This window comes from Orcinus orca, chromosome 1, assembly GCF_937001465.1.
Source record: "Orcinus orca chromosome 1, mOrcOrc1.1, whole genome shotgun sequence".
Classification (NCBI taxonomy): domain Eukaryota; kingdom Metazoa; phylum Chordata; class Mammalia; order Artiodactyla; family Delphinidae; genus Orcinus; species Orcinus orca.
This window is the reverse complement of record NC_064559.1, coordinates 175059326-175081858: the sequence shown is the minus strand read 5'-3', so window position 1 is coordinate 175081858 and position 22533 is coordinate 175059326. Positions and strand designations below refer to the sequence as shown.

General features: G+C 37.4%; 1 protein-coding gene across 3 annotated transcripts in view; it reads right to left on the bottom strand.

Moving 5' to 3' along the window:
* Positions 1–22533, bottom strand: part of IPP (intracisternal A particle-promoted polypeptide) — a 40052-nt gene that overhangs the window by 4939 nt on the left and 12580 nt on the right. Inside the window, exons 4-8 of one of the 3 annotated variants that reach the window (XM_049701169.1) lie at positions 18247–18402; positions 16528–16695; positions 13025–13162; positions 11727–11849; positions 9497–9717 (exon numbers count right to left, since the gene is read on the bottom strand). In XM_049701169.1, the coding sequence (XP_049557126.1) occupies positions 9497–9717; positions 11727–11849; positions 13025–13162; positions 16528–16695; positions 18247–18402 (806 nt within the window). The remainder of the gene's footprint in view (positions 1–9496; positions 9718–11726; positions 11850–13024; positions 13163–16527; positions 16696–18246; positions 18403–22533) is intronic. The other 2 variants (XM_033416547.2, XM_033416548.2) reach the window with 2 other exon arrangements.

Below are 22533 nucleotides of genomic sequence, written 5' to 3'. Positions count from 1 at the left end.
ATGGTGCTGGGACAACTGGTTACCACATGCAAAAGAATGAAGGTGGACCTCTTCCTCACACCATATACAAAAATTAACTCAAAAATTAATGAAAGACCTAAATATAACTGTAAAACTTTAAAAGAAGAGTAGGCATAAATCTTCATGATCTTGAATTAAGCAATGGTTTCTTAGTTATAACACCAAAAGCACAAGCAACAAGCGAAAAAAATAAATTGGACATTAAAATTAAAAACTTTTGTGCTTCTAAGAATACCATCAAGAAAATGAAGAAAACCATAGGATGGGAAAACAATTTTGCAAGTCATATATCTGACAAAGGACTTGCATCTAGAATATATAAAGAACTCATATCCAGTAATAAAAAGACAAATAATCCATTTTAAAATGGACAAAATTAGAACAGATTTTTCTTCAAAGAAGGATAAATGACCAATAAGCACATTAAAGATGCTCAACCTGGGCTTCCCTGGTAGCACAGTGGTTGAGAGTCCGCCTGCCGATGCAGGGGACATGGGTTCATGGCCTGGTCCGGGAAGATCCCACATGCCGTGGAGCGGCTGGGCCCGTGAGCCATGGCCGCTGAGCCTGCGCGTCCGGAGCCTGTGCTCCGCAGCGGGACAGGCCACAACAGTGAGAGGGCCGCGTACCGCGAAAAAAAAAAAAAAAAAAAAAAAAGATGCTCAACCTAATTAACCATCAGGAAAGTACCAGTCAAAACCACAATGAGATACCAGTCCACACCTACTAGGTCAGCTATAATAAAAAAAGATAAATAATAAGCATTAGATGTAGAGAAATGAGAACCCTCATATACTGCTTGTGGTTATGTAAAATGGTATAGCCCCTTTAGAAAACAACCTGGCAGTGCCCCAAAAGGTTAAACATAGAGTTACCATATGACCTAGCAATTCCACTCCTAGGTATATTCCCAAGAGAAATGAAAACATTCAGTCCACAAAAAAAACACGTACACAAATGTCCATAGCAGCACTGTTCATAATAGCCAAAACACTGAAACAACTCAAAGTGTTTGGTTTGTGAATTATATTTCAATAAAAAAATATAAAAATAAAAATCCTTTCTACTTATAAAGAGAAAAAAGTAACTTTAAAAATCTTTAGGTTTTGAACGTTTTAATAACCAAAACTAGTTTAAGAACCATAAAATTCAAATAACACTAATTCATATTTCATAAAATATGTTCCCTGAAACACTTTTCTCCCGCAAGATGTTTCACAAACAAAAGTAAGGGTTGTGTGGTCAATTAAATTTGAGAGACTTAGCATAAAGATTCATGAAGTATATTATTTAATAAATTGTGTAAAGAAGTCCTGTAAGAAACGTATTCAACTTTGTTTAATCCAACTTTCCCTAAGTATAATTGACCAGGGCAACTCATGTTACCAAATTCCTATTAACAATGCAAAAAAATAGTATTCCATGGCAATTAATTTGGAAAAAATTTGTCTAACTTATAAGTCTATGGCATAACACACCTTGTACTTCCATTATCCCAGCACTTAATAAACTGTAATGCAATTGTTTGTCTATTTATTTCTCTATATTCCCCACTAGAATGTAGGCTTCTTGAGAGCTGGGGCCTTATATATTTAGTTTGCCTTTGTTTCCCCAGGTCTGTAAGTATTTGTGAATGAATAAATGGACTAATAAACAAATGCATGGTAGAACAGTGACTCAATGAAGATACAACCTACTTTCTCTTCTTTTCCTAGCATAATTGCATCAACCTAGTAACTGAGGGCATGAGAGAATAATGGGGCGCTCATATGGGCAATGATAAGATGGGTAATATGCAGAGGTGGCAGGTGGAGAAGACAGCTAGTATGGTAGGTAGATTTGTTTCATTGAACAAATAAGTAAATAGAGAATACCAGGAGCCAAGTTTTTAACTGATAGAGAAGGTATTTACAAACATGGGAATGGCGAAGGCCTGAAAGAATCTGAGGTATACTGGAATTGGTGCTATCATTGTGAACTCATGGTTTTATAACATATATGCACAGATATAGAAATACTTATAAATGAATATGTGTGTGAATACATATATACACATATATACATTTGCTGTTTACTGTTTATGTTTAGCTGTTTACTGAAAATACCTAGAAGCAGCAATACCCCAGTAGCAATGAGTACTCTGAGTGACTAATCTTGGTTTCTAAATACTGTCCTTCACTAAGAGGAACTAATGCTTCTTGGAGAAATGACTGATTCCAGGGCCAGATCAGAGAAGTATAAGCTTTCTTGTACTTGAAATATTTTATTATGCCAGATAGTAAAGAAATGCTCAGTGAATGATGGAATCATGTTAAAAGGACGGAAACAGAATGGATTTCTACTTTCAGTCATGATAGAGTAATTGTTACCAAACTTGCCCTCCTACCATAAAGACCTAGAAAACTCAACAAACTATATGTAATAAAGTCCTCAGACAATGGACAACAGGCAATGAAAAACTGTGATTCAGAAAAAGAAACAAACAATGTGAGCTCCATGGTTGTCCAGGCTTTCTGCCTGGAGGGCTTTGTGAATAGCAGTACAGGGAAGGGAATCCCAAGCAGAGTATGACAGTCAGCTGATCCAGGAGACAGAAATCAGAGTTTAGAGAGGATTATGCAGTTGAGACATGCAAGGAAGAGTGCTAGAGGACAGAGGTTCCCCTGAGTCTGGCTGAATACCCCTAAACTATGCATGCATAAAATGAGACTCTATGAAAGAAAATAAAAATAATAAAAAATAAAAACAACAAAGAGAAAGTTAAAAAAATTTTTTTAAGTGGAAAAAAAAGAAAAAAAAATGAGCCCCTATGAGAACAGTCAAAAAACAACTAATAGGAGGATGTGACATAGTTAGACATATATTTGGTCTCTGACCCCAGTTCTTGACACAGAGCTCCTAAATCCCTTGGAATTTCCTTTGTGATAGGAATGTCTCCTCCTTAATAAGGCAACTCTTGGCAGGATCCTGTATAACCTCAGGATGGGAGCCTTTTACCAGAAAAATCAAGCCCAGATTAGAAGCTTGGAATGTTCAGTCCATACCCTATCATCCAGGGAGGAGAGAGGGGCTGGAGGTTGAAATAGTAATTGATCATGCCTATGTGATGAAACCTCCATAAAAATCCTAAACTATGGGGTTTGGAGAACTTCTGGTTTGATGACCACATCCACATGCCAGGAAAGTGATACCCCAAACTTCACTGGGGCAGAAACCTGTAATCAAGACACTTCTGGATCTTGCTGTATGTACCTCTTCATCTGGCTATTCATTTGTATCCTTTATAATAATATAGAATATAAAAATGATATATTCTATTCTATTCTATATTATATTCTATTATTCTATATTTATAATAATATATAATATCCTTTATACTAAACTGGTAATAGTTAAGTAAAGTGTTTCCCTGAGTTCTGTGAGCCATTATGGTGAATTATTGAACCTGAGGAAGGGATCACGGGAACCCTTAATTTGTAAACAAGTCAGTGGTTAACCTGAGGACTGGCGTCTAAAGTGAGGGGCAGTCTTGTGGGACTGAGCCCTTAACCTGTGGGATAGCTAGTGTCAGAACTGAACTGACTTGTAGGACACCCGGTTGGTGGTGTCCACAGAGAATTGGAGAAGAGCTTGGTGTGGAAAACCCACACATTTGGTGTCAAAATATTGTGAGCAAAGAAACAGTTTTCCTTTAGAGGAGCTTAACAATTCTCAGAGCTCACACAAGACTGGATGATATTCTAGTTGTTGTTTTTTTATATCTTTATTGGAGTATAATTGCTTTACAATGTTGTGTTATTTTCTGCTGTACAACAAAGTGAATCAGCCATATATATACATATATCCCCATATCCCCTCCCTCTTGCGCCTCCCTCCCACCCTCTCTATCCCAACCCTCTAGGTCATCACAAAGCATAGAGCTGATCTCCCTGTGCTATGCCGCAGCTTCCTACCAGCCATCCATTTTACATTTGGTAGTGTATATATGTCAATGCTACTCTCTCACTTTGTCCCCGCTTCCCCTTCGCCCCCAGGGTCCTCAAGTCCATTCTCTACGTCTGCGTCTTTATGATATTCTAGTTTTGACAAGCCAAAATGAAGAGACCTTGTTGAACAGCTAGGGCATACAGTAGAGAGTCAAGAAGGGCCATACTTCAGTGGTAGGGCTAAACTATACCTAAAAGACCTAGATCTTCTAGATCTTCCCTACAAAGCTTAAAAACAAGTCTCAAATAAATCAATCTTATTTGCAAATAATTTAACTGCCTATCAAAACTAAACTCAACACTTCTTATAGGAAGAAGACAAAATCCAAATACTCAACAACATAACATTCACAATGTCCAACATCCAATCAGTTACTAGAAATGTGGAAAAGCAAAAACACTCTGACTTAAACCAGGAAGAAAAATTTCAACAGATACAGATCCAAAAATGACAAGATAATAGAATTAGCAGACAAGAACTTTAAAACAGACATCATAAATATATTCAAGGATCTAAAAGAAAACATGAAAATGATGAGGAGAGAAATGGAAGACATTTAAAAAGCAACAACCAAAAAGATCTTCTAGAGCTAGAAAATATAATACCTGAAATGAAAATTTTCCTAAATGGAATTAGACACTGCAAATTAAAAGTTTAGACATTGATTAATGAACTTGAAGACACAGCAAGAGAAACTATCCAAACTGAAGCACAGGGAACAAAGTTTCAGTTATGCAGGATGAGTAAGTTCTAGCAATCTAACGTACAGCATGGTGACTATAGTTAAGAATACTATATTGTTTTCTTGTGGTTTTTTTTGCGGTACGCGGGCTTCTCACTGTTGTGGTCTCTCCTGTTGTGGAGTACAGGCTCCGGACACGCAGGCTCAGCGGCCATGGCTCATGGGCCTAGCCGCTCCGTGGCATGTGGGATCTTCCCGGACCAGGGCACAAACCCGTGTCCCCTGCATCGGCAGGCGGACACTCAACCACTGCGCCACCAGGGAAGCCCCTATACTGTATACTTGAAATTTACTAAGAAGGCTGACCTTAAGTGCTCTCACCACTCACATAAAAAAAAGGAAAAGGGAGCTATGTGAGTTGATGGGTATGTTAATTAGCTTGATTGTGATAATCATTTCACAATGTATACATAGAGCAAAACATCACACTGTACACCTTAAAATTATACAATTTTTTTTGGTCAATTATACCTCAGTAAAGCTGTAAAACAAAACCAACAAAAACAAACTGAAGTACAGAGAGAAAAAGGATGGGAAGAAATTAACAGAGCCTCAGTGACCTATGGGGCAATATCAAGTGGCCTTACATGCATGTTACTTAAGTCCCAGAAAGACAGCAGGAGAATATTTGAAGGAATAAGGCTGAAAATATTCCAATCTGATGGAAGCTATAATTCCACAGATTCAAGAAGTTCAATGAATTCCAAGCAGGTTAAACAACAAAATCCAACAAGACATACCATATTCAAATTACTGGAAGCCCATGATAAAGAGAAAAATCTTAAAAACTGTCAAAGAGGGACTTCCCTGATGGCCCAGTGGTTAAGAATCCATCTTGCAATGCAGGGGACGCCAGTTCGATCCCTGTGGAACTAAGAGCCCACATGCCACGGGGCAACAAAGCCCGCACGTAGCAACTACTGAGCCAGGGCACCACAACTAGACAGAAGCCTGCGCACTACAATGAAAAGCCCACATGCCACAACTAAGACCCGATGCAGCCAAAAAATAAATAAATATTTTTTAAAAAAAACTGTCAGGGCTTCCCTGGTGGCGCAGTGGTTGAGAGTCCGCCTGCCGATGGAGGGGACACGGGTTCGTGCCCCGGTCCGGGAAGATCCCACATGCCGCGGAGCGGCCGGGCCCATGATCCATGGCCGCTGAGCCTGCACGTCCAGAGCCTGTGCTCCACAACGAGAGAGGCCACAACAGTGAGAGGCCCGCGTACCGCAAAAAAAAAAAAAAAAAAAAAAAAAACTGTCAAAGGAAAAAAAAAAGACATTACATACATGGGGAAACAAGGATAAGAATGACTACTGACTTCTCATCAGAAACAATGCAAGAACTAACACAACATTGTAAATCAACTATATTCCCTTAAAAATTATAAAGAAAAAGAAACAATGCAAGAAGATAAGTAAACAACAATGTTAAGTGATGGGGGAAAAAAAGAACAACCTAAAATTCTATACTCAGCAAAGTATCTCTCAAAAATGATGGTAGAAAAATAGTTTCAGAAAATGAAAGCTTAGAGAATCATTGCCAGCAGACCAGCACAAAAAGAAATATTAAAGGAAGTTCTTCAGGCTAAAAGAAAATGATATGAGATAGAAACTTAGTTGTACACAATGATTAGAACTAGAAATGGTAAATATATGCATAATTATGAAATATTTTCTCAGTAAAATTTACTTATATATAATTGACTGCTTAAGCAAATATAACAACAACATATTGTGGGGTCTACTATATATATAGTAGTAAAATGTACAACAATAGCACAAAGGATGGAAGGGAGAAATGTAAGTATGTTTTTGTAAGTTTCTTACATTAAAAGTGAAGTGCAGGACTTCCCTGGTGGTGCAGTGGTTAAGAATCCACCTGCCAATTCAGGGGACACGGGTTCAAGCCCTGGTCTGGGAAGATCCCACATGCCGCAAAGCAACTAAGCCTGTGTGCCGCAACTACTGAGCCTGAGCTCTAGAGCCCACGAGCCACAACTACTGAGCCCGCGTGCCACAACTACCGAAGCCTGCGCACCTCGAGCCTGTGCTCCGCAACAAGAGAAGCCACCACAATGAGAAGCCCGTGCACCGCAACAAAGAGTAGCCCCTGCTCGCTGCAACTAGAGAAAGCCCATGCACAGTAATGAAGACCCAATGCAGCCAAAAAAATAATAATAATAAATAAATAAATACATAAATAAAAATTCTTTAAAAAAAAAGTGAAGTGGTAAATCATTAGAGAAATGCAAATCAAAACCACAATGAGGTATCACTCACACCAGTCAGAACGGCCATCATCAAAAAATCTACAAACAATAAATGCTGGAGAGGGTGTGGGGAAAAGGGAACCCTCTTGCACTGTTGGTGTGAATGTAAATTGATACAGCCACTATGGAGAACAGTATGGACGTTCATTAAAAAACTAAAAATAGAACTACCATACGACCCAGCAATCCCACTACTGGGCATATACCCTGAGAAAACCATAATTCAAAAAGATACATGTACCACAGTGTTCACTGCAGCACTATTTACAATGGCCATGACATGAAAGCAACCTAAATATCCATTGACAGATGAATGGATAAAGAAGATGTGGTACATATATACAATGGAATATTACTCAGCCATAAAAAGGAACAAAACGGAGTCATTTGTAGTGAGGTGGATGGACCTAGAGTCTGTCATACAGAGTGAAGTAACTCAGAAAGAGAAAAATACCGTATGCTAACACATATATATGGAACCTAGAAAAATGGTACTGATGAACCTAGTGGCAGGGCAGGAATAGAGATGCAGATGTAGAGAACGGACTTGTGGACACAGGGTGGGAAGGGGAAGCTGGGCCGAATTGAGAGAGTAGCACTGACACATATACACTACCAACTGTAAAATAGATAGTGGGAAGCTGCTGTATAGCACAAGGAGATCAGCTTGGTGCTATGTGATGACCTAGAGGGGTGGGATGGGGAGGGTGGGAGGAAGGCTCAAGAGGGAGGGGATATATGTATACACATAGCTGATTCACTTTGTTGTACAGCAGAAGCTAACACAACACTGTAAAGCAATTATAATCCAATAAAGATGTAAAAAAAAAAAGTGAACTGGTATGATATTATTTGAATGTAGATGTAATGCATTAAAATACCTATTATATATAAGGCAAACCCAAAAGCAACCACTAAGAAAAACAGTGAAGAGATATAGTTAATTGGACAAAAGAAATCAAATGGAATACTAAAACAATAACAATATAAAGACAGAAAAGGAGACTTCTCTGGTTGTCCAGTGGTTAAGACTCTGTGCTTCCACTGCAGGGGGTGTGGTTTCGATCCCTGTTTGGGGAACTAAGATCCCAACATGCCGTGTGGTGTAGCCAAAAAATAAAGACAGAAAAGAGGAAAAAACAAGGATGGATTGTGTAAATAGAAAAACAGCAGAATAAGAGTCTAAAACCCAACTGTATCTATAATTACATTATATATAAATAGTAAAAATTCTAAGAAGCCCATTTGAAAGTCAGAGATTGTCAAATTGTAGGAAAAAACAGACCACAACTATGTATTATCTTACAAGAGATGTAGTTTTTAAAGACATAGATTTAAAGTAGAAGGAAAGAAAAAGGTATACAATGCAAATACTAATCAAAAGATAGCTTGGCTACCTTAATATCAGATAAAATAGACTTCAGAGCAAAGAATACTGCCAGAGATAAAGAAAAACATTTCATGGCTATAAAAAGATCAATTCATCAAGAAGATATAATAATCAATGTATACATATTTAATAACAGAGATTCAAAATATGTGAAGCAAAACCTGACAGGGATGAAAGGAGAAACAGGCAAATCCATAATTACAGATAGAGATTTCAACACTTCTTCCTTAGTAATTGACAAAACAATTGAACAAATAAGAAAAACTAGGGAAGAGAATTCCCTGGCAGTCCAGTGGTTAGGACTCTGCACTTCCATTGCAGGGTGCATGGTTTCAATCCCTGGTCAGGGAACTAAGATCCCACAAGCCTCACCGTGTGGCCAAAAAAAAAGAGAAAGACTAGAAAAGACCTGAATGCTAACCAACTTGACCTAACTGACATTTATAGAACACTATTCTCAACAACAGCAGAATACAAATTCTTTTCAGGTGCACGTGAAACATTTACCAAGACAGAAATCACATAAAATATGCTCTGTGATCACAGTAGAATTATATTAAACCAATAACATAAAGATATCTAGAGAATCTCCAAATATTTGGAAATTAAATAAAATACTTGTAACGACTCATTGGTCAAAGAAGAAATTACCAGGGAAATTAAAAGCTATTTTGAAGTAAATGCTAACTAAAATACAATATATCAGAATGTGTGGGATGCAGTTAAAGCAGTGCTTGAAAACAATTTAGAGCTTTAAAGATTTATATTCTAGAAAAAGAAAGGTCTAAAAATCAATCATCTGAGTTTCTACTTTAAGAATCTAGAAAAAGAAGAGCAAATTGAACCCAAAACAAATAGAAGAAAGGAAAGAAACAGTAATAGTAACAGAAATCAATGAAATAGAAGATGGACAATCAATAGAAAAAAATCAATGACACCAAAAGTTGATTCTTTGAAAAGAAAAAAAAAAAGAGGGAAAAAACCTATAAATAATATCATGAATGAAAGAATACACGGCACTACAGATCATTACAGACATTAAAAGAATAACAGGACACTAAACAATTGAAATCATCCAACCTACCTCTTCAAAGGAATATTTTTCTACAGTGTGAAGAGCATCTTGTGTCTCATTCCACCCTCCAATAGAATAGATGCAGTCATTGAGTGCAGCCACCCCAAGATATGCTCTTCTGGTTCCCATTGGAGGAAGTGGAGACCAACGCTTGGAAAGTGGATCATAAACTTCAAAAGAACGAAGCTCTATTCCTTCATTGCTGATGCCCCCAATCACATAAATTAAACCTGGAAATGGAATATTTTTGCTCAGATGCTATAGAAAATAGGATACAAATAATTATAAAAAGTAATAATTGTGATTTAAGTTTGCTATCTGATATTATACTTAATGCAGGGCTTACAATATTCTTTTAAGAGAGAAAATTGACTTCTGTCTAGTTTATCACAGCTCTCATTTAAGCATGTTACAAAGAATTAGGGGTATGAATTTAAAGTGGCATTGAAGGGCTTCCCTGGTGGCGCAGTGGTTGAGAGTCCTCCTGCCGATGCAGGGGACACGGGTTCGTGCCCCGGTCCGGGAAGATCCCACATGCCACGGAGCGGCTGGGCCCGTGAGCCATGGCCGCTGAGCCTGCGTGTCCGGAGCCTGCGCTCCGCAACGGGAGAGGCCACAACAGTGAGAGGCCCACGTACAATAAAGTGGCATTGAATTTTCAAAGAACTTAATGATGCTATAACAAAACAATTTGTCAGACAAGGATTTCTGATCTTATTCTTTGCTTAATGATCTCAAGTTCCAGATCCACTGCTACCACATATAGGTAAAAAAGGATGGGGAGAAGGATTTGTTCCCCCTTAAAAACTGTCATACACTTAAACTGGGAATGACATGACCCTGTTGGTGACAACCTAACGGTTGCTCAGATGGACAAAATGAATTTAAATTAGAATAGTTTATGGCTAGATTAAGGTATCAGATACTGCACAGTAGACTGTAATTCACAGAGTTCCTTATTAAATTTAACTGAAAATAATGGTTCTGACAATCAACAATTATTTTTTTTGAGTATCTACTGTTGTTCCTAGAGGTCTAAAGTGAGAAGTTATAAGGAATGGCATTTTAAAAAAATTTATTTATTTGGCTGCACAGGGTCTTAGTTGCGGCACACAGGATCTTTGTTGCCGCGTGTGGGATCTTTGTTGCGGCATGCGGGATCTTTAGTTTCAGCATGCGGAATCTAGTTCCCTGACCAGGGATCGATCCCATGCCCCCTGCATTGGGAGTGCAGAGTCTTAACACTGGACCACAAGGGAAGTACCAAGGAATGGCATTTTAAGAAACATGAGCTAAATGTTAGTAAACTTGGGTTCTAGCTCCAGCTTTGCTAGTAACCAACTATGAGAAAAGACAACTCACAGCCTCCTGATCTTCAGCCTCCTCATCTAAAAATAAAGGGGTTGAAATAGAGAATCTCCAAGATGCCTCTCTAGCTCTATGATTTTAGATGGGAAGATAAAAATAATAAATAAAAAACAATTAGAGAACACTATAATATTAAACAATAGAACATAGTCTGCACCATGTAATTTGAGTATTTAGCTGCTAGCAGAAATCTGAGAAGGTACTCAGAAGGCAGAAAGAATTTCAGGTGGGAACAGAGCAGGCTGAATTGTCACATAACAATGGGCAGACTGCTTCCTACTCTACAGGTACATGTAAATCTGTTCTCCATTTCTGGACAGAGAATAAGGTTCTATTTGAGAGTGCTTATTAATTACCTCTCAGTGTATAATAGACAATTACAATTAAAATAACATCTGTATACCACTTTAATATGTAGTACAACATTTTTCAAATCTGTGATAGCATTGTGTGTGTACTGAATCACAATGTATTCTATAAAAAAACACTGAAGAAGCCTATGACACTATGAAGATTGTTTTTGATAATCTCTCCCTACTTAGAAATATATACTAAGGCCTACAAGGGAGAGAAAATAACAATAATGGATGACAGTTCAAATGCTTATTTTGCTAATTAGGTATTTTTGCCCATCTGGAATTCTTAATTCTAGCTTTGTTTATTTTGGGGAAAAAAATGATTATTTTGGCAATACAGAAATAAAGATATAAGAGGTTTAAAAATATAGGAGATTAGAAGGAGAATTTCCACACTGTTAGTGTCAATTATTCAAAACTAACAGACATAAAATATACTTTTGTGAAAATAAAGCCTCAAGCTCAGTTTTTTTAAGAAATATATATTCAGGAAAAATATTTTATAAAGCAATTACCTTGCATTTCACAACACCCAAAGTAGTAGCGTGACATAGCCATGTTGCCAACTACTTCCCATTTATTTTCATCGGGATCAAATCGTTCAATGGTGTTCCCTATCTCAGCTCCAACCCAACCACCTGAAACCAAACAGAAAAATATTATTTTTGGAATAAAGGAATTTTATTTATGAAAAACACCTTGGAGGGACCTCCCTGGCGGTCCAGTGGTTAAGAATCCGCCTTCTAATGCAGGGGATGCTGGTTTGATCCCTGGTTGGGGAACTAAGATCCCACATACTGCAGGGCAACTAAGCTCGCGTGTTCTAGAGCCCACGCGCTATAGCTAGAGAGAAGCCCGCCGGAGTAACGGAAGAGCCCACGCACCGCGATGAAAAGATCCCGCATGCCACAGTGAAGGTCCCGCGTGCCGCAACTAAGACCCGATGTAGCCAAATAAATAAATAAATATTTAAAAAGAAAAACACCTTAGAAAACATCTAATCTGACAACTTTATATTATGGATGATTATCCTATGGACCAGAGAGGTTATCTGTCCAAGATCACATGAAAAGTTAGAATTTGATTGTAAGTAGAACTTGGGTGTTTTAAATCTCTGCCTAGGTTTCACAAGAGATCTTTTTTTTTTAAATATTTGGCTGTGTTGGGTCTTTGTTGCTGTGCGCTGGCTTTCTCTAGTTGCAGTGAGCAGGGTCTACTCTTCATTGCAGTGCACAGGCTTCTCATTGCAGTGGTTTCTCTTGTTGTGGAGCATGGCCTCTAGGTGCACAGGCTTCAGTAGTTGTGGCACGTGGACTCAGTAGTTATGGAGCACAGGCTTAGTTGCTCTGCGGCATGTGGGATCTTCCCGGACCAGGGCTTGAACCCGTGTCCCCTGCATTGGCAGGAGGGTTCTTAACCACTGCGCCACCAGGAAAGCCCTCACAAGAGATTTTTTAAAAATAAAACAAAACAAAACCAAAAACTTCAATCTGTTGCATAGGAAATATGGTACTTTGCAAAACAACTTTTTGAAACAACGTCTGTGTATTCAGAATGGTTATCCTAACCATGAAATTTAACTAGTCAGCTAAAATGCTCCCCTAGACATCTCATCTATATTTTATGTCCATCTCCTTCTAAGAATTCCATACTTGACAATATCTCCCAAGTAATATAATTTTGAGAATAAGAACTTTTAAAGCTAAAAAGACACAAGTTTGTTATGGGAAGGAAGGAAAATTTCTAAAGTAAGCAGAATTTGACTAAGAATTTAAATAATATTAGATATCCTTAAATTGGAGAGTGTAATTACCCAAAGCATAGATAGCCCCATAACACACACACACTCCCAAGCCACAGCGGGGGTGATTCATTGAAGCTACAGTTGTCCACTGTTTAGTAACTGGATCATAGCATTCAGTACAGTCAAAAATCATTGAATCCTTTTCACCTGAGTTAAATAAAAGAGACACATATGAGAAGATTTAGTAATACTAATAGCCTAGAACCACAATACAATATTCAGCAGCATTCTGTGTTGTCAGAAATTCAATTATTATGTCTGATTTTATACTATTCTTTAAAATTTATTTGCCCACCAAGTGTTATTTTGAATCCATAGCACTGTCATTTATTAAAGCCCACTTAATGAAGCAAAGTGGGCTATTATCTATTTCTAATTCTACCACCCAAACAATCCATGTAATTTTTGAGGATACAATTTGCATTTTAACACTTCTATATTTTCATAGTTTAGATAGCTGGCTCTGCTACAATTTGAGTTTTAATGCAATGCTTATCTAGCAACAAATAGAAAATGAAAAAAACATTTTTAAATACCACTTAAAATAGAATTTTAAAATATACTATACCTAGGAGTAAATCTAATCAAAGATTTATAAGAACTTTATAGATATAATTTATAAATTTTATTTAGATAAAGTTTTAAATTAAGGAATATCTAAATAAATGAAGAGATGTATCATGTTGATGAGTTACAAGTGTCAATGTAAAGATGATTATTCCCAAAATGATTTATAGATTTAATGAAATCCCAGTTTTTAAAAAACCCTTTCTTTCTTTTTTATTGTATTTAAATACACATAACATAAAATGTACCATGTAAACCATTTTTAAGAATGCAGTTCAGAAAAAAAAATACAGTTCAGTGATGTTAAACACATTCATATTGTTGTACAGCCATCACAACCATCCATTCCCATAATCCTTTTCATCTTGTAAAACTGAAACTCTATACCCATTAAACAATAATTCCCCATTCTCTCCTTTGCCAGCCCCTGGCAACGACCATTATACTTTCTGTCTTTTTGGTTTTGACTATTCCAAGTATCTCATATAAGTGGAATCATACATTATTATTTTTAAAAACAGATTTGATAAACTAATTCTAACTTTCATATGGAAGTATGAAAGACCTAGAATAGCCAAGCACTCCCAAAAAGAATAATAAGGAAAGAGAAAATGCCCTATTAAATAAGCCTATCAGACTTAAAATAGAGCTTTAATAATTAAGATAGGAATAAACAGAGAGACCAGTAGGAAAGAAAGGAAATTCTAGAAACAGATCCACACATATATGATTACTTGGTATATGACATAGTTTGCATGACAGAGCAGTGGGGAAACAAAAACGCTGGGAATTGGTTATATATATGTGGAGAAAAATGAAACTGGTTCCTTACTAATACTATCTGTAAAAATTCAATTACAGGTGAATTACAGACATAAATGTAAATGGCAAAACTATAAAATTTTAGAAAACAATAAAGGTATATATCCTCATGACTTTCCAGTAGACAAAGGATTTCTTTAAAACGATATAAGAAATACTAACCATAAAGGGAAAAAAATAATAGAGTTGGCTACATTAAAATTAAAAACATTCATTTATCAAAAGATACCACAAAAAGAGTAAAAGATGAAGCAGAGGAGTAGGAAAATATATTTGCAGCACATATAATCTTATGAGGGCCTAGACTCCTGATGTATACGAAACTCTTACTGTGCAGAAAAGAGTCACCATAAGGCCTAAAACTGCCTATGGTTAGAAAGGCTTGCTCACAAGGTTGACCCTTACCTGGAGTCTGGGAACATGGCTAGTAAAAAGTTCCCTACACTCACATAAACTTTTCCCTAAATGATAACAGTGGCTTTCTGCAGTGGTGAAAATGTTCTGGAATTAGTGGTGATGGTTGCACAATTTTGTGAATATACTAAAAACCACTGAACTGTACACTTCAATGGTGAATTTTATGATATGTGAATTATATCTTAATTTTTAAATATAATACTTAGAATATTAACCCAGATATGAATTATCTAAAAGGAAATAAACTATTGACTGTGAGTATCTCTGGGTGGTATGATTATAGTATGGGTGATTTTTATTTTCTTTTTCATATGCTTCAGGTTTACCAAATTTTCTACAGCAAATCTGAATTACTTTGGTAAAAACATTTATTTAAAAATTATATATTAAGTAATATGTTAAGATAGTAATGTTTATAGTATTAATAATGGCTAGTAAAGTCATAGCAGTTTTTTTTTGTTTGTTTTTTGCTGTACGCGGGCCTCTCCCGTTGCGGAGCACAGGCTCCGGACGCGCAGGCTCAGCGGCCATGGCTCATGCGCCCAGCCGCTCCGCGGCATGTGGGATCTTCCCGGACCAGGGCACGAACCCGTGTCCCCTGCATCGGCAGGCGGACTCTCAACCACTGCGACACCAGGGAAGCCCAGTCATAGCAGTTTTGACGGGCTCCCATTTGTACTTCTGTGGTATCAGGAAAGGGGATACATATATATGGAAGTGTCGCAAAGGACACTGTGACCCTAGGTTAAACTGGAGAGAGTTCACGCAATGCAACTGCCGAAATGTACATAAAAAGAACTATTAGAGTTCTAGCCAAAGATTATATAGAGTTATAGTCTTTATACTGACAGATGGTTATTGCTCAAAACTCTAATTTCTTTGTTAAGATTTTCAGATGCACCATGACATTTATTGATTTAATAAACAGTTTTTGAGTGATGATTATGTTCCCTCCAAAAGATAAAAATCAAATATTCCCTACATCTCTCTCATTTTAAACTGACGGTATCATAGTTGGAAAACAATAATATGATTTTTGATTTACAGCTTTCAGTATTTTAGTATGACCCATAGAAATAAAGCAAAAAAATTGGCTGTAAAGGTTAGAGATGATCTACCTAGGCTGGTTGCTATAAAGACAAATTATTCAGAAGTAAATATTTATATCAAAGGTGTTAGTATTTATTTCTCTTTAGATCCCTCTCTAATAATTATTTCTCTCCCAAATTCAAATCCCCTTTTAATTTTATTCATTAATCATTTTAGAATTTATAGTAATAGTTTCAGAAAACACAGTGATTTTAATCAAGAAATATATCCCAATGTCTAGCTGACATGGTTTTTATACATCCCACTGCCCAGATACTTGGTTAATTTAAAATGATTCATAATGCAGGTCTCAGAATTAAAAAAATTTTTATCACAAATGTTGATCTAAATTTTGGCACCACATTTTCATAAACAACTTTTCATTAAAACCAAACCTAAGTATTTGCCTTGTAATAAATTACCGTGTCCCTCTGGTATAAAATATTCAGTATCTTATGTTTCCTTTTTCTTTCATTCATTTATTCAATAAATATTTATTAAGCACAACTGTATCTGCATACACCCCATAGTATCTAGCAATATATATAAGGCATATAAGAATGCAGTCAACTTAGAGCTAGAGACTAATAAGGGAAATAAGACATTTTCATTATTACCTCCAATTGCGTAGACCATCCCTCCCAGAACTGCTACTCCCAGTCCACATCGAGCCTGATGAAGTGAAGATACAGTGGTCCAGTACTGGCTAAAGGTGTCAAAACGTTCTACACAACTGAGGGCTCTACTATCACTCCAACGACCCCCCTGCAACCGAGTATATCCACCTGAATAAAGGAAGGAAAGGAGGTACACAGCAAATCCCTTACTGCTAAATATGGAAATGGTAGTAACAAGAAAAATCTAGCCCTCTATGTCTAGACATTCAATATAACTACTGCATAGTAAGTAATAAGTGCTTTAGAGTCTGCCATATATACATCTATTATTCTTAAATGTGCCAGGTCCTGAAAGATTATGGCTTAAAATGCAATGAGGTCAACCACAATGTTCTACCACCTGGTCTTGGTTATAATCAAATGTTAGATGAAACATAAATCTAGGAACTGGTTATCTGTCTAGTTAGGAAGTTTCATTGTGACTTCTATTAATGTCTTTTTCAGTTAAATATAGTGAGTTGGGGCTTCCCTGGTGGTGCAGTGGTTCAGAATCCACCTGCCAATGCAGGGGACACGGGTTTGAGCCCTGTCCCGGGAAGATCCCACGTGCCACAGAGCAACTAAGCCCGTGCACCACAACTACTGAGCCTGAGCTCTAGAGCCCACAAGCCACAACTATTGAGCCTACATGCCACAACTACTGAAGCCCACGCGCCTAGAGACCGGGCTCTGCAATAGGAGAAGCCATGACAATGAGAAGCCTGCGCACTGCAACGAAGAGTAGCTCCCACTCACCGCAACTAAAGAAAGCCCATTCACAGCAACGAAGACCCAACACAGCCAAAAAGTAAATTAATTAATTAATAATAAAAAAAATAGTGAGTTGAAATCCTTCTTTGACTGCACATCCCATCATTAAAAAAGTTTAGCCAGCACTCAAAAATTACACATTTATATATTATAGTATATATAAAATTATACAATGACATACATACTAAAAATTATACTATACATAAAGTTTTTATATATAATAAATTATATTACGTATATAAATCTGAACAGTCTGTTGACATATATATCAAATATTGATAAGGTTTAATGCTATTTTTAAAAAAAAATGGAGGGAATTCTCTGGCGGCCAGTGGTTCCGACTCGGCACTTTCACTGCTGTGGCCTGGGTTCAATCCCTGGTTGGGGAACTAAGGTCCCGCAAGCTGCGCGGGGTGGCCAATAAACTACACAACACTACACTACACTACACTACAATAAAATAAAATAAAAATGGAAAGGTTCATACCATATTCCTATGGGTTATCCTGCATATCCACACTTTGGAGACCACTAGTTCCTATCATCCCTAATGACCATCTAAGATGCTGTGAATAGTTAAAATGTGTGAGATTTATTTTCCTATTTCTCACAAGAATTCAAATATTTAATTTTTAAAGCAGTATATCTTAGGCAGTTATTTGATAATAATTGGGTATATAAGAACCCAAAGATTTAAATCACAGAATAACAGATGTCAAATAAATAGCTATTTATTCTTAGATGTGTCCACTGTACTATATAAATACAATTTCTAAATCTGTAGCCTGTATGTGAAATTAAGTATGCCTATCTGACATACCTGCACACTCTGACATGTATGATAAAAACAAAAACTTAAAAGGGTTTTATCCTGAAAATAATTTCTATTACTTTTTAAAAGGTTCTCACCTACTGCATACAGGTACTTTCTTGCTTTCTTCCGAGGTCGAACCTTAGATGTCTGCAGAAAACTAGAAAATTTGTTCTCTTTGGGAGATTTGCACACCTCACAGTACTCTTTCAAAAGTGTTTGCAATGCAACACGAAGATTAAAATCGGATATTCCTAAAGCAATGTTGAAAAAGATAATGTTTTAATCAATTTTTAAATAATATTGAAAAGACATGTTTCCATGAAAATAAAATACATTTAACAATCAAAAAATGAAAACTCATCATCAAACAATGGAGTATGTTTCCAACAATACCAAGTATTATTTTGGTACTAAAGAATATATACTTTCCTTAAATCAAAGATTGTTTTAAAAAACATGCTTCATTAGATCCAATTTGAAAACACATGTATGAGGATCTCTAAACAAAGATGCCAAGTAAAACAGGAGCACAATTATCTAACAAAATGAAAAAATAAAATTGCCCAAAATTCTATACTTACAACCTGCTAACAAAAGGATATAAAATTATGTCATACACTTTGAAAATGATAGTCAAAGCAAGAAACAGAAGATTCTGGTCGGATGAGGTCCATTTCCTAAAAAGACTTTGAGCATGATTGGGTAGGTTATTCTGCTCAAGGGTGCTTAGCTGAAAAGATGAATTGGGAATGAAAGCCAACCTGTGTCCCACTGGCAAGCTATAAGAACTGGCCTCCGTGAAAGGGCACTATCTTCTAATTTGCACAAAAGCACCACATATGCCAGTAAGGAACTGTCTCTAAGCCTTGTCTGTATGACCAAAAAACAATATTGAGGAGAAAAGGTCAACTAACAAAATATTGAGAAGTCTCACTAGTAACGTAAGAATTTGGAGAAAGGGCAAAGAGCAGATAAAAAGCAGAACTGAAAAGTCAAAGAACAAAACCATTAAAAGAAAAATCCTTTACAGGCCCATCGGTAAAGATAGGGAGGATCACCAGGGTTTGCCATTTAACAGAGCTCAGTGGTAGCCAAAAGCCACAGTAGTGAGACACATCCTTGGCTGGGATAAGTAGGTCTTGAAAACAGATCAATACAGTAGTAGGATCTTACAAGAGAGACCTCAGAGCCCAGGCCCCCAAGCAAGGACCTCAGCCTTAGCAGATCTCTATTCTTTCACTACCTTATGCCTCAGGCTAGAAAGAAGTGGTGAGAACACAACACAGAGCCCTCAAATTTTACATGGGAGAAACAAAGTAGTTACACTAAGGTAGAAAGGGTGTCAAAGAGAATTATCAGAGCAAGCAGGTTTGAACAGAGTTGCCCAAGTTAAGAATGAGCAATATATCATGAAAAAGCAATACAGCTATGTAAATATACCCCAGGAAAAAGAAGAGAAAGAGACTGAAGAATTCAGTCTGGAAGAAAACATTAGCCACAAACAGAAACAGACTCCCCATACACAGGATAGAATTATTTAAGAATACAGATCCTATATAAAAAAAAGAACTCAAAGGCAAAATGAGACGCATCGTGAGCTTCCCTGGTGGCGCAGTGGTTAAGAATCGCTTACCAATGTAGGGGACACGGGTTCGAGGCCTGGTTCGGGAATATCCCACATGCCGCAGAGCAACAAAGCCCGTGCACCACAACTACTGAGCCTGCACTCTAGAGCCTGCAAGCTACAACTACTGAGCCCGCGTGCCACAACTACTGAAGCCCGAGTGCCTAGAGCCCGTGCTCCACAACAAGAGAAACCACCGCAATGAGAAGCCCATGCACCACAACAAAGAGCAGCCCCCGCTCGCCGCAACTAGAGAAAGCCCATGTGCAGCAACAAAGACCCAATGCAGCCAAAAATTTAAAAATAATAAAATAAAATGAGACGCATTGCTGAGGAAACAAAGTGAGAACTGAAATGACAGTAGTGCAGAGTTAATAAATTGGAAACAAGAAACTCATCAGAAAAAATCAAATTAGCGATTTGGAGTAAAGACTTGAGAAAACTGTGAATACAGAGCAAAAGACAAAATATTTTAACATTAGAAGATGATAAATATGAAAGACAAAAAAGTTCCAGTGAAAGGATGAAGACTACCAAATGAAACATTAAAAGTGTTCAGGAATTTCATACAGGAAAAATTTCCCAAAGTGAAATTAAAATTGAACCTTTAAAAGGAAAGGGCGGGGACGTCCCTGCCAGTCCAGTGGTTGGGACTCCACTCTGTGGGGGCGTGGCTTTGATCCCTGGTTGGGGAGCTAGGATCCCGCAAGCCGCAAGGCTTGGCCAAAAAAAAAAGGAAAGGGTATTTGATATAGTCTAAGGAAAAATGTCAAACTTTAACACAAATCAAGAATAATGGGGCTTCCCTGGTGGCGCAGTGGTTGAGAGTCCGCCTGCCGATGTAGGGAACACGGGTTCATGCCCCGGTCCGGGAAGATCCCACATGCCGCGGAGCGGCTGGGCCCGTGAGCCATGGCCGCTGAGCCTGCGCGTCCGGAGCCTGTGCTCCGCAACGGGAGAGGCCACATCAGTGAGAGGCCCGCGTAACGCAAAAAAAGATAATTCTTTAGGCATCCAAGCAGAAACAGAAAGTCATAAAAAAAAAAAAAAAAGAAAACCATGCCTTACAAACTTGGGGTGGGCTGGGGGAATCATCATAAATTAAGAATATTATGCCCACCCAAATTTCTGTTAAATTAAAAAGCAACAGGCAGAACTCAGATGTGAGAAAAAAAAATCAGGAAATAACAGTTATCATGAGCCTTCCTTGAAAAAAATACTTAGTGATGAAATCCAACCGACCAAATGATGAATCAAAAAAGAAAGCTCAGGGCTTCCCTGGTGGCGCAGTGGTTGACAGTCCACCTGCCGATGCAGGGGACACGGGTTCGTGCCCTGGTCTGGGAAGATCCCACATGCCGCGGAGCGGCTGGGCCCGTGAGCCATGGCCGCTGAGCCTGCGCGTCCGGAGCCTATTGGGAGAGGCCACAACAGTGAGAGGCCCGCGTACTGCAAAAAAAAAAAAAAAAGAAAGCTCAGGGAATTCCTTGGCGGTCCAGTGGTTAGGACTCGGTGCTTTCACTGCTGTGGCCTGGGTTCAATCCCTGGTCGAGGAACTAAGATCCCACAAGCCCTGCTGCGCTGCCAAAAAAAAAAAAGGTCAGGACTAAAAAGACTATCGTTAAAAAACTGGTAGAGAGCATTAAATCCACTTAAATACAGAGCAAAAGCACAGAGCTAGGAGAATCATGATTGAAAAAATTCTATGTAAAGGCTGTGTAAACCTTGAGGGGGGTAGGGAGAAAAATAACAATGCTAATTACCTCATTTTTCTTAGCAGAGAGTCTAAACTTTAAAATTGAAACACAAAATGAAACTATGGTTTCACCTTTTAATGATTTTCATCTTTTGTTTCTAACTCTACAAAAACTTTTAATGAATATTTCTTGGGATAAAGAAACATTTATCTGAAATTAGTTATTACTTTAGTTTCTTCTTTGTTGATTTTTAGTGAGATTTAAATACATTTTTGTAGTATAAATAGTATGATAGAATGATTCTTATTCTTATAAATTTTTTTTTCTATCCATCCATGCAACCATACACCCACCTATCATCCATCCTCCTATACAGAGACATCTAGAATGATGTTTAATGAATGTTAATTATAACTGGCTATTTCTGGGTGATGGACTTGGGTGATTTGTTGTTTTTTTATACTTTATTACCTAAACTTTTTATAAGAGTATGTACCATTTTTGAAAAGTAAAATCATTCTCTAAAATGCAAGAAAAATATATGTTATCATATACTAATAATATTAAATTGCCTGAATTATTCCTGTGGTAAATACAAAAAATATACACCAGGGGGAAAATCTACACATTTCACATAACATAATTTAACCATTTCAATTAAGTCTCTTGCTCCTTCACTGAATTTTGTGGTAGACTCTCATTATTTTTCTGTATAAATTGTCCATCTTTTCTCCAATATGATCAAAGAGATAAAGTTTCAAAAATAGTGAAACATATTAAGGTTAACTTTAAAAAAAATCCTCCATTTATTTCTCCCTTGCCTCCCTGCAGTTTTACTCCAGTAAAATATCTTTAGGTGATAACTATTGGGCAGTGCAAGTCTTAAACACTGTATTACAACACTAAAAAGCTGTAGGAAGACATGTCCCAATTCTAGGGAACTTTCCTTTGCTCCTAGCAGAGGAACTTTCCTTTAGCACTCTGTATCTGCAGCACTTGGGAAAAGCCAACTCAACCATGACAGCCTTTGTTCCACTCCTAAATTCTCACATGATACATGC